Raw genomic sequence first — 13,417 nt, forward strand, 5'->3', positions numbered from 1 at the left:
AGGTACGAGGAGCTGACATAAACTGGCTGACAATATGAACGGCATAGGCAATATCAGGACGAGTAACAGTGAGATAGACAAGGCTGCCAACCAACTGACGATATAGGGTAGCATCAGAGAGAAGAGTGCCATCAAGAGGTGTAAGACGACTTTGAGGCTCCAGGGGAGTGGAGGCAGTCTTGCAATCCGTAAGACCAGCACGGGTGAGAAGATCAGAGGTATACTTAGCCTGAGAGAGAAAAGACCCCGTGGAATCATGGAAGATTTCAAGACCCAAGAAATAGCTGAGAGGACCAAGATCTTTCATCTCGAAATGATGACTAAGAAACTGTTTAAGGCATAGAATACCATCAAGATCGTCACCGGTGATAATCATATCATCCACATAAAGAAGAAGCAAGGTGGTCCCTTGAGCAGTGTTCCGGATAAAAAGAGCAGTATCATAAGAACTGGAGGTGAAACCACAGTCATGAATAGTAGAGCTGAACTTAGCAAACCAAGCGCGCGGAGCTTGTTTGAGACCATATAAGGCACGCTGAAGTTTGCAGACTTTATGAGGGGGATAAGTAGACCCAGGGGGAGGTTGCATGTAGACCTCCTCAAGAAGAACACCATTAAGGAAAGCATTTTTCACGTCCATTTGATAAAGATCCCAGTGTCGAGTGGTAGCAACTGCAATCAGGCTGCGAATAGAGGTGAGACGAGCAACAGGAGCAAAGGTCTCCTCATAGTCAATACCATATTCTTGGTTGAAGCCTTTGGCAACAAGGCGGGCTTTGTAGCGCTCAATAGATCCATCAGAACAAGTTTTGATTTTGTAGACCCATTTGCAACCAATGGCAGTCTTGCCAGGAGGAAGATCAACAATATCCCAAGTGTGAGTTTTGTCTAAAGCCTGTAATTCATCAGTCATAGCTTGCTGCCAAAGAGGATTAGAGCGAGCCTCACGATAGGAGGTCGGTTCATAAGTAGAAAAAGCAGTAGAACCAACAATAAAGTCACGAAGACGAGTAGAAGGTTGGGTTACCCGGTGTGGTCGAGTAGAGGCAGGAGGAGCCAGAGGGAGAGACTCACCAGGAGGGGAGGATCCCGAGGGAGCAAGATCAGGACCATCAGAAGGAGCAAGTGCATGGGACAGACCAGTAGGCAAGGTAGGCTCGAGAGAGGCTGGTAGGGGCGGTGGAGTAAGCTCATCGGAGATCTCGAGGGAGGCTGGCAAGGGCGGTGGGGTAGGTTCATTAGAGGTAGGCAAGGCAGGCTCGAGAGAGGCTGGTGGAGTTAGCTCATCAGAGAACAGATCCGTGAAAGGGTCAGTAAAAAACAGAGAGGATGAGGGAATGGACAAACGGAAGAGAGAGAGAGAGGAAAACATTTTGTGTTCCCAAAAGACTACATGACGAGAGATACGAAGTCGCTGGGAGAGAGGATCCCAACAACGATACCCCTTGTGTTCAATACCATACCCTAAGAAGCAACAAAGGCGAGAACGTGGTTCAAGTTTGGTACGTTCATGAGGTTGGAGAAGAACAAAACAGGCAGATCCAAAAACCCTAAGGTTGGTGTAAGGGGGACGGGTGCCATGCAGACGCTCATAAGGAGTGTGATTATGAATGACAAGTGTAGGGATACAATTTATAGTGTAAGCAGCAGTGAGAGCTGCCTCGCCCCAAAAATGTTCCGGACAAGAGGAAGACAGAAGGAGAGCTCGAGTAGTGTCAAGGATATGTCGATGTTTCCGTTCAGCACGGCCATTTTGTTGAGACGTACCGGGACAGGAACGATGAGGTTGAGTACCATGACGCTGAAGAAAGGAAAGAAAGTCAAAATCTTTATATTCCATGGCATTGTCGGAGCGAAAAAGCTTAATATTTTTAGAAAATTGTGTTTTAACCATTGCAGCAAAATTGTAATAAAGTTGTTTGAGCTCAGAGCGATTTTTCATAAGAAACAACCATGTAAAACGGGAAAAATCATCTATAAAAACAACAAAATAGCGTGCACCTCCCATAGTAGGAGAGGGTCCCCAAATATCAGAATGAATGAGATCAAATGGTGCAAGAGAAACAGAGGCACTTTTATTAAATGACAAGGCAGGTTGTTTGGCAAGTTGACAGGACACACAATCTAAAACATCAGAACTTACATGACCTAAATGACCACTGGAAATTAAAGATTTTAAACGACCAACAGAAAGATGGCCTAAACGATAATGCCAAAGCTGAAAAGGAGATAAAAGAGGAGCAGTGGTAGCAGTGGTAGGAGCTGTGATCTGAGAGGAATCGGGAACATGAAGATGGATGAGTTCGTAGAGACGTCCATGCTTACGGCCTATCCCAAGAGTTTGCCCCGTCTGAGGGTCCTGCATCAAACAACTAGTACGGGAAAAGGTAACAGTTAGACCATGCTCACATAATTGACTAATGGAGATAAGATTTAAAGTAAGAGCAGGCATAAGATAGACATGGGATAAAGATAAGTGAGAGGTTGAAACAGAACTAACATGACTTACAGACAGAAGAGACCCATCAGCAGTATGGATAGAAGGAACATGAGGAGTAGAAGAAAGAGGAGTAAAAATAGTAGGATCAAAAGTCATGTGATTACAACAAGCGGAGTCAAAGTACCAAGAAGAGTTACCTGCGGTGGCAGATAAAGCAGTAGATGGAGGAGTACCGGAATTCTGCCAAGAATGTTGAAACATGGCTTCGACATCAGTTTGAGAGAAGACTGGAGTGGAAGGGTCTATAGGAACAGAGGAAGGTAAATCCTCTGAGGCAGCAGCAGCAGTGCGTTGAGCAGGCATTGGTTTAAACTGAGTCCCAGAGCGGTGAGAGTGGCTGCGAGAAAAATTCCCGGTGGAAGGACCATTGCGAGAGGCACGGGCGGGATTGCGGAAGTAGTCTTGCTGGAGATGACCAGGGCCAGTCTTGTTGCAAAACCGACAAAGACGAACTGGACAATGAACCAGAAGATGAGTTGACGGAAGATTGCGGTTGTGACAGTAATTGCAGGTATTGGACTTCTGTGGTGAAGGTGGGGAAGGAGAACTTCGAATCTGAGGAGTGGCAAGAACAGTGTCCACAGGGTGCGGATGGAGAGTACCAAATCTGGTTTCCTCTGACAGGAGTTCAGAAATTGCTTGCTCAAGAGTGGGTAAAGGAGTGCGATGAAGGAGAGATGCTCGGACTGGCTCAAATCGGGGAGTGAGAGCCATGAGAAACTGAACCAAGCGTTGTTGGTCACGGTAAGTAGTAAACAAGGCAGCATCCGTAGTACAATCCCATGGAGGTTCAGAAAGCGAGCTGATCCCAAACATAATACATTTGGGAGAGGAAATCATTAATGTTCTGAGTTGTTTCTTGGCGCATACGGTGAAGATGACTCAGAAGCTGATATTGGTGAGCAAGGCCAGTAGTCTGATAGCGTTCTTGTAAAAAATCCCAGATGGCTTTGGCAGGAGAGGAAGCAGAGTCAAGTTGGAACCGACCAAACTGAAGGCTGATAGAATTAATGGAAGTATTGCGAAACCAAGTGATGATCTGATAGTTTTACTATCCCAATCTTCCAATCGATCAACATATTTGGTGGCGGAGTCCGTGGCAGCGGAATCCGTGGTCTCTTGAACGGGTTTGTGTACATCCCCAGTGATGATGCGCCAAAGTTTCTTTCCTCTGAGGAAGCCAGACATAGCTTGTGCCCATAGGACATAATTAGTCCCGTCAAGAATAACGGAAATAGGGTGATTAGAGGAGTCCAGGCGATCCATGAGAGAAAAATAGCACAATTGAGGTAGAATCTGAAAAAAATGAGGTTACCAGTGAATTCAGATGGTCAAAATTAGTCAGAAAAGGAGTGAACGGACCAAAAATATGACCAGAAAGGCAGAAAATGAAAAAGTCAACGGCTGGTCAAACTGGCGCGGCGCAAGTTAGCATAGATTGGCGCGGCGCACGTTAGCAGGCGAAGACACACGGCGCACGGAAGCAGCAAGGGCTGACGTCGGCTGACGTCAGAAACGTGCGGCTCACGTTAGTAGATGAGGCGGTGGCGCACAATAGCACCGGACAGTGTAGGAGGCGCGTAGAGCGCGTCTGAAGCGAGGCAGCACATTGGCTAATTTTCTGGCGGCGTGTGGAGGCGCGTGGGACCTCAGATGATGATGAATCTGGTGGCGTTGGCTTCGTCGTGAAGAGACGAAGGTGTTGGTGTTGTCCAATCTGTGTATTAGGTAAGGACGAGGTATGCAGCAATCTGCCAAGAGAAGAAAGTGTGATGCAGAGGCTTAGGAGAAACACCTGTGCTCTGATACCATGTGAAATAAATTGAAAGAGAGTTGAGAGAGTGATATTGACAGAAAATTATCTGTTATTCATTCTGTAATGAGAAGCCAATTCGATGCTCCATAATATAGGAGCTGGATTACAAACATCATAATGATGTGTTTCATTAAAATAAAGAAAAGGAGCCGAAAGAAGGGATCGGCTGAAAGCAGCCGAAAGTTATATACTTATTATATACATATTATACTATACATGTTAATATATTATATCTATTAGATACAGACTATACTATTTAATAATGATATTACTATACTATTCTATTTAATAATATATTAATATGTTTAACAGATAATTTATAATTACTTTTTGATTTTTTTTTATTATATTAGCCACCCCTCAAAGAAGGACTTAGTATAATTTCTTATAAAATCATTCCATCCAAAACAGAGTCTTGGCCCTGAATGCGGAAAATGACTTTGTCTTATGTTTGCTTTATAAATTATCTAAGAAATGGTGAGAAAGAAAAGTCTTTAATTTTGCCTGTTTTATTTAGTACCAAAAATTGTAAAATTTTAGTAACAAGTTGATTTAGTTATAAATTTTTTTTTGATACCGAGATTATTTATTAAAATAGAAAAGAAGGAAAGGTAATCATACTCATCATCAATTTCTCACATGAGCTCAACCATGTGCTCAGCATGATTATGATTGAAGAAATCATAATATATATATATATATATATGTATATATATTTTTTCACCTGTCCACAATCCAAAAGGAGTGTAAAATAAACTCATGGTTTGTGAAGGAAATTGTTTGCACCATAAATTATTTTACTTTGTTTTTCGGCAAAATAAATTTCATTGTTTAAGAATCAAGGTATAATCTTATGCAATACATCAATAAAGCAAAATCCCTATAAATACTATAAAACTACACACTTTATCCGAACTAGGTTGGCACAACGCATGAAGCCCAATCATTTGCAGCACAAACCCAAACAATAAGCAATGACTAAAGAGGACTCAACCAGCAAGAATACATCCATAGAGGCAAACCATACATCAGACACACCACCAGGCACACCAACACCACCACCAAGATAGGCCTTATGCCATGGAAGCTAACTCATCTTTCTCTAATGGAACTCAACCTATAGACCATCTCAGACGCAGAATATTTCACCTCTGTGTTGAAGTACTTGACCCAAAGGGCTAATCTCATTTTAATGGATTCGGACAAAGGTTCCCAACCACCTGAAACATTATTAATTTTTTTTTTATCATTTCTGGCCTTCCCAACCTATGATGGCACCATGTTTAGAAGACATGTGTCACACAAAGACTTCTTGCTAGAAATGTGGAGTTGCAAAAGTCATGCTTACACCCGTTTTTGAAGAATGGAACAGTTTTGTGGCAGTTGTGAAACCAGGCCTGTAAATGCTGGAAATAAGAGTAGTTGTAGTTAATTTTCTTAGGAGTAGTTGCTCTGTAATTAGGAACTTAGTCTGTAATTTGTTCTTTGTTATTGTATTTAGTGACAATTTTAATACAAGTTTTAGTATGTTGCTTTTCATCATTGTACTCCAGAGAAGTCTATGAATCAGTCAAGGCATAAGCCTCAACCATATTGCTTGATTTTTATTTGTGTTTTTGTGAGGTTTTGGTTCCGAGTCTGTCGATTGACTTCTGTCGATCACATCCAAACTAGAATTTTACTAACAGAAACTCATCAAATGCAAACAAGCAAGTCTACATTAAAATTTGACAACTGAAAAAATGAAATTAATCAAACCATTGCAATCTTCTGAATCTTAGTAGTCAGTAGTAATAACAACAGCATTATATTAGATATAGACCAAGCAGTCAAATAATCTTACAAAGAGGCATTTTAAAACTAGCACAACATTTAACCATCTACAAATGGTAGCTGCTTAAAATTTCAAGTACATCAATGAGGAAACTTGAAGGATCACAGTGGAAACAGACAGAGTACTTAGAAATACCATAAGGAAAAGAAAGTTATTTACTAGGAAGGAACTACCATAATAATAAAATAAAAGCACACATAACAACCCAGAAAGAACTTAGCAAACACTCCACAATAGTATGGGTCATAAGGAATGCATACAATAGAATTTTCAGACCCTAATAGTAGTAATCATCATCATCACTGTCATCGTAGCCACAACCATAGTCAGAGTCCGAATCATATTTGGTGCTGGTGCTCTTGCCATAGTTGACATCTCGAACCCTGTGCTCAGTGTGGTACTCAGTGTAACCAGTTTTGTCACCAACCCTGATGGTTGAGCTCTTCTTGAACTCGTCCTTGACGCCAACTTGTCCGGTTCCTTTCTCCACATAAAGATCACCCTTGGAGGCCTTTTCCTTTGTGGTACATCGCTCGTAACTGCCACTCTTCTTGTCCTCGTGCTTCACCCTTGAAGTCCACTCATAGGTCTGTGATCGATCTACGAGTGGATTTTCTGTCTTCCTCATAACAACATCATTACTTGCAGCAGGTGTAGGTACATTTGTTTCTTTTCCGGAAAAGACGGATGGAATTAGCTGCTGTGAACCTATGTGCTTTCCCTTCTCCATTCTGAAAAATTAACCAATTTTAGGAAACACCAAAATTATTTTGACATTCTAGGAAACTATTTTCGCGTGTAAATGAGAAGGATATGAAAATTAACTGATGTTTCAAACTATTCAACATTGTTTCTGTAAGCAGCAAAAATGAAAACAAAAACTGGAAAAAACCAAACCACAATCAAACAGGCCTAACCACCTAATCCTCAAGTTACAACTCCAGCTTTGCATTGAATTAGCTCATTCTTTTATGGGTTTATTTGAAAAAGACAAAAGGAGAAAAATAATGCACCCTCCTTTGGTAACGTTTTTTTTTTTTTAAATTTATTTATGGAAAAATGTTATATATAATCATATTTCTTTCCTCATTTTTTTTTACTATATGACATAAGTGAGTCTCATGCATTTTCCTATTTAGTTGTGTTTATTTTCATTTTTAGGAAATGCATAAAACTTGTTTAGCAAAATATTTTCGAAACAATTTGTCGTAACTATCTAAAAACAAACCAAACCACTAAATTTTTTCTTTTCTCAATTCAAAAACTGTTCTCACAATATAAAAATGATGGGTGTTTTAAAATTTTAATTATTTATTTATTTTTTCAACCTGAAAACACAAAAAACGAAAGCAAAAAATAACCAAATAGGCCCATGTTTTGATTCATTCTTCCCTTTCTCACCCTCCAGCCACTCCCTTCCTTCGACTGTACCTTCCGTCAAACCCCCTCGGACAACAATTCACTAAACATGTTTTCTTATTTTTGAAAACATGTGTCCCCTTATATTGTTTTCTTTGTTTTTGCAAAACACATTGACTTCAAGGCTTTGGAATTAGTCGAGGTGTGCAAGCTGATCCGAACAACCAGTGATTAAAAAAAAAAAAAAAACCAGAAAGAGGCTAATATAAGTTTGCACTTTGCAGTAGTGTAGTGTGATTAACAAAAAGGAGGGATGCTTCAACAAAGAAACAGAGAAAATCCATGAATATTATAAACTATAAATGTAGTACCACTTAATAACCCAAAAATCTCAACATTAATGCCAATAACAAGCTCACTCTCTTAGATAAATCATAAAAAGCAGCAAAGATTGATCAGATCTATCGATTTCAAAGAACTTCACATGACCAAAAGAATATCATATAGAACATTTTTTTCTAACCACAAAAAAAAAAAAAAAAATAAATAAATAAATAAAATTTAATGTAATAAAACTAGAGTACATATAGATCAAATTGAACATTTGGTTGCAAACACACAATAATTGTATAACAAAAATAAGATAATCTTTACGCACCTTTGTTTTAGAGAGAGAGAGAGAGAGAGAGAGAGAGAGAGAGTGTGTGTGCGTTTTAGTGTGATTCAGAGGTGTTTCACTGGAAGCTAGCAAGAGTAGAAGCTTTAAATTCTTTTTTTGGAATAATTTTTTTTTATTGGTTTATTTTTGTTTTTAGTGATTTTTCTTATAAATTATGTCAAATTTATTTACTTTCTAGATCTGTCATGACAAAACGATCCTATAAATTAAAAAGCTTATCTTTTTATAAACATTTTAGAAAAGACAAATATTAGCTTAATTTTGTAAGATTTAAATTTTTTTTTTTGGGATAAAATTTGAATGTCTTCTATATATATATTTTTAAAATTGATTATTTTTTATTTATTTATTTATTGGTAGAATCAAGTTGAGACGAAGTTAAAAGTAAAAAAATTTGACTCAAAATTAATAACATTACTGTTTAAGCCTCAAAGTTATACTCACTTTTCAAATTCAATGATATGACAATTAATTAAAATATCTAAACTAACTTTCTATCTCATATCTTTTCTAATTATTAGTCAATTATCTCTATTACACATCATTGAATTTAGAAAGTAAGTCTAAAAAGTGAGATTGTATATAATGTTTGATGTCATGAAATCATTGTTAATATAAATATACCTCTATCATAGTAAGCATAGTGATATGCCATGCAAACCACCCAAGCCTTCCAAAGAGGTTGTATCTTATAGTTTCGATACCGCGTCAATATAATTGTATGAAGAGATAAGCAAGAGGTAAGAGAAAATCTGTTTATTATTGATTATAATGAAATATAAGCACAACGAACCTTTATATAGTGTAAAACAAGTCTTAAATAAGCAAAAAATCCTCAACAAAGAAGAAATATAATATAAATAATAATTATAATCATAATAAGGTTGATGCCATGAATTACTTCATTATATACTTTAACATATATCATCTTCCACTTAACAAAAGTTCAAAAAAGACAAATAAGTGAAACTCAACTATTATATACCACATTGTTTTCAATTTTTATAAAGTAGAACTTTTGAATGCATAATAGTTACAATCTTAATATAATTTTCATATATTTCAAAATGTATGTACTTATTTCTACACGTTTATATACTTTTGCACATATATTGAGGTTAATGACAAAATGAGCTATCAATTGGCATTATCCTTTTAAAATAGTACAAAATATGTGATTGAATAAAATATTTTTCCTTATATTATTGTGAACGTATCTTAAATAAAGGGAAATACTAATAAATCTCATTTTCATATCATAATAAGCAATAAGTAGTCCAAATAATTTAATAAATCCAATAGTTCTATTTGTGTAGAAATGATAGTATAACTCCACAGTTTACACGTAGATGGTAGTTAATACCCATAAATGACTAAGGTAGCGTTTGGTTGTGTTTTGTAAATGTGATTTGAGATTATGAGTTGTATTTTGAGTTTGTGTGTTGTAGAATTATGATTTGAGTGTAGAAAATTTGTTTGGTAAAGAGTTTTGAAAATAGTTTTGGAAAAGAGGTTTGATTTGAGTGGGGAATTATTGATGTGACATTTGATATGTGATACAAAAATTTATAACTCATAACTAAACATACAACTCAAAATTATTTTAAAGCACATAAAAAATTTAAAAATTTTTAGAAAATATTTGTCCCGATTATGTAAATCAATTGCAAAAAAAAAAAAAAAAAAAAAAATCTGGAAATCAGTCGAACATCCGGGTGGACATCCGGGTGGTCTACCGGGTGGACAAAAAAGGCACCTGTGTATCAGAGTTCTCTCTGCAGAGTGTAGAAAATTGATTTGAAAACGAAACCAAACATCATGCTCCAACACACGGGTAGAAAATTGATTACAGAGCACAACCAAACAGAGCCTAAAATGTTCATAGTTTAAAATTACACATTTGTCCAAAACTTACTAAGGATTTTTTATGCTCACTTTGAAATATTTGAATAATCTCACATTTGAAGTCATTCCAAATCAAAAAAAATTTCATATCAGAATCCACCACAAATTTGAATACACCCACCCCACCCCAAAAAGATTTTCATATTAGAAGATTTTATACTTGTAGCTCAGTTTTTTTGCGCCCTCTTTTGGAAGCTCGAAAGAAACCGTACAGTTCGAACTCCCACGGTTCTGAATCTAATCTTACAAGTGCAATGAGAAATTGATAAACACCAAAGAGTCCAAATCCGAAAAATCTTTTGAAAAATTGATTTTGAATCAAATTGCCAAAAAATGGACTGCTTTGCCAGATAGAGAGTCGTCACCTAAATATTTTATTTTGAAAAAATTTAAAAAACCCATGACTCATGCCAAAGGCCACGTGTCCATTATCACCAGAGTTGCCTCGGCTTGGGAACTTAGGAATGAGAAGGGAATGTCATGCATTGAACACCCTCGCTCGCCCAATCAAATATCGGCCTTTACTAATTATGATATGATTTTTTTATAAACATTATGTGCTCTTGTTCCGGTTATTAGGCTAGCTTTATTATGTGATGTGCACAAGTAAGTACAAACTAGTTTGCTTGAGTTGGAATAGTTCAATTTCATGTGTGTTTTGGGAAAAAGGTTTGATTTTGCCACCTTAAGTGGGCTTAAAGTTTGCAAATTTGCCACTCAACAAAGTGGGCTTAAAAAAACGTACATTCGCTGAATTATTCCAATTCAAGCAACAAGTCTTCATCCACAGGCATTCAAGTAGTTTAGCAAGTAAGTATTTAGCCTCATGGCAAGCATGTTAATCATGGTAATCACTCACACTCATTTAAGTATGCTAAAGCACTAAAAACTCACATAGTACTCCGAGCTAAGATAAAACAAAAGAGTTAGAAAAATATGCATGATTCCTAACTATGCCAAATGTCTAATGCAATACATTCAATAATGCAATTACTAGGCTCGGCTACTAATATGACATATGAAGCAATTCGATAACATGCAGTCTAAACACGTATTCAAAGAAGGTATTGAAATGACAATGTAGTTTGAATAATGGCCGAGAATCGATGCATGCAATACGAATGAATGGATGCAAGCATGAGGTATGCTAATTGAAACATGTCCCTAATCTAACCATCAAAAGCGGATAAATAAAAGGGAGAAAGACGTGGGATTGTAAGACATACACATTATTACATTACGCTCTCACGAAGGAGAGTCCGAATGAATAAAAGCTAATTAGCAAGCTAAACTAAGCTAATTAAGCTAATTATTACAAAACCGAATAAATAGCTAAACTAATTTAACTAATTATTACAACACTTGAACTAATTAGTTCACTAACTAATTGAATAATTACAACACAAATTAATTAGCTACAACTAACTAATTAAAGAGTACAACACAAACTAATTAAATTACAAAATAGGCTAATTAAATTAAACTAATTAACTAGATAACTCGTCTCGAGAAGCGAGGGAGGCCCATGCATGCTCGGTTTTCACTCGAAGAACATCCGCTGTTTGCCCTTGAAAGCCTCTGTTTGCACAACCTTTGCACTATTTCCTTCTCTAGATCAACTCTGCCATGCCTCATAAGCACACTGCTCAACACTGATGGCTTGCCGGCCAGGCCACTGATGACACACATTTCCTTACTGCAACAGAGAGCAAATAAGGCAAAGAGAGGGTATTCGCACAGGTTGTTTGTACTATGTATCCCTTCTTATCATCAAAACAATCTCAAAGGAGTGATACACTTGGTTCCAAAACCACCAATCAAGCAATTTCATTGCATGATGGCCAAAGAACCAAGATGTACAAATTAATGAATGCACGAACAAGACTCAACAACCATCACCCTATCATGCAAGATCAAGGGCAATGGAGACCTTGAAAAGTTGGCACATTTCATCACTTTGAGTATGAAATGCCCCAATGTTTCTTGTATTCAATTAACGTCCAATTGAACACATGCCACACAAACAAATGCTACACAAACAAATGCTTACCTTATACAATTTTACGTGCCACTTTTATTTACTCATTTTAATTACTAACCATTACTTAGTTAATTAAGTCCATTGGTGAAAGTTTTCTAAAGTGAAAGAAGTGTCAACCAAGGGGTGGTTTAAGGCATGAGAGAAGTTTCATGCCGTTGGTAATGAACCCTTAAAAGAGGATTAAACCATTAAGCATGGATCGTAATCTCAAGCTTAAAGAATCCCAAGTTTGAAACAACCTTTAAAGCAAATAAAGAGTGAAGAAATGAGGGAGATTGCAGAGCTTTAGGTGCTGATATGAAATGCACAACAACACCAAAACATGCAATTAACTCAAACAAGGGATGTCTAATAGTCTAAAACACCAAGCTTGTGAGGACCTTTACACTACAACCATGCAAAAGAAGACTTAACTGACCCAAATAGCCCAAAAAAGAGCTAAAGTAGTCTGAAACAAAGGCAAAAACATGCTAGAATATAGCTACAAAAAGCTAGAAAATCATGCTAACATATGGAGTTAACTAGGCTAGCAAACAAGACACAAGGAGAGGAGGCTAACCCCTCCAATTTTGAACTTCAAAACATGTTTTTTACCACTGAAAATACTCTGAAATTCATTGGTTAAAGGCCCAAAAAAGGTTGGTTTGAAAGTGGGAAACAAAGGTGCAAAAGCCTTAGAAGCAAGGAATGAAGAAGGGTGAGACACCCCCTAACCTTAAATGGCTTAAAACACCAATTTCAGCCCATTAAAATAGAGATTTTTATAGCTCAAAAATGGCCCAAAAATATTGGGAAAAGATAGAGAAACAAGTGCATTAAAATAAGTTTAAAAGACAAGTGTTATACCTCTTGAAGCCAAGCACAACTTTAGGCACAAATACAAGTCCAAACCACCTTCAAGAGCTCCAACAAGACCTTAAGGGACCTCAGCTCAAAGGTGATCAATTTTGATTTTACTTCTATTGCCAATGAGAAAAACATTTTGAAAAACAATGTTGAGGATTTAAACAAAGCTCTTGAAAATTTTGTAAAAGGAAAAGAAAACCTCAACAAGCTTCTTGGAAATAAAAAAATGTATTTTTGACAAAGTAGGCATTGGTTTTGATCCTCCTAAACCTTTTATGAGATTAAATGTTCTTGAGACTAATCCCTATGGACCCAAGAAAGTATGGGTACCAAGAAAGAAATCAAGATATTTTGTAGGTGGAATCTCAAAGAACACCAAGGACTTCGAGAGGAAATGCACAACAAGAGTGTTCAATCTAAAGAGCAAAATCAGCTCC

At 37.1% G+C, this 13,417-nt stretch overlaps 1 protein-coding gene across 2 annotated transcripts; it reads right to left on the reverse strand.

Annotated features, from left to right (window-relative positions):
• Positions 1 to 6,107: 6,107 nt before the first annotated feature.
• Positions 6,108 to 8,383, reverse strand: LOC114300605 (uncharacterized). Of its 2 annotated transcripts, none has more exons than XM_028245466.2 (2): positions 8,168 to 8,383; positions 6,108 to 6,881 (listed from the first exon to the last, which is right to left on the reverse strand). In XM_028245466.2, the coding sequence occupies exon 2, from the start codon at positions 6,878 to 6,880 to the stop codon at positions 6,428 to 6,430; it is 453 nt and encodes a 150-aa protein (XP_028101267.2). In that variant the 5' UTR covers position 6,881; positions 8,168 to 8,383; the 3' UTR covers positions 6,108 to 6,427. The 2 variants fall into 2 exon arrangements, with proteins under 2 accessions (XP_028101267.2, XP_082776680.1); XM_082920554.1 differs by lacking the exon at positions 8,168 to 8,383 and adding an exon at positions 7,881 to 7,976.
• Between the last annotated feature and the right edge of the window lie 5,034 nt (positions 8,384 to 13,417).

This window comes from Camellia sinensis, chromosome 3 (genome assembly GCF_055761805.1).
Source record: "Camellia sinensis isolate YWXY chromosome 3, ASM5576180v1, whole genome shotgun sequence".
NCBI classification, from domain to species: domain Eukaryota; kingdom Viridiplantae; phylum Streptophyta; class Magnoliopsida; order Ericales; family Theaceae; genus Camellia; species Camellia sinensis.

Coding starts and splice junctions, on each gene's coding strand:
- LOC114300605 (XM_028245466.2), bottom strand. CDS start 6,880: ATGGAGAAGGGAAAGCACATAGGTTCACAGCAGCTAATTCCATCCGTC.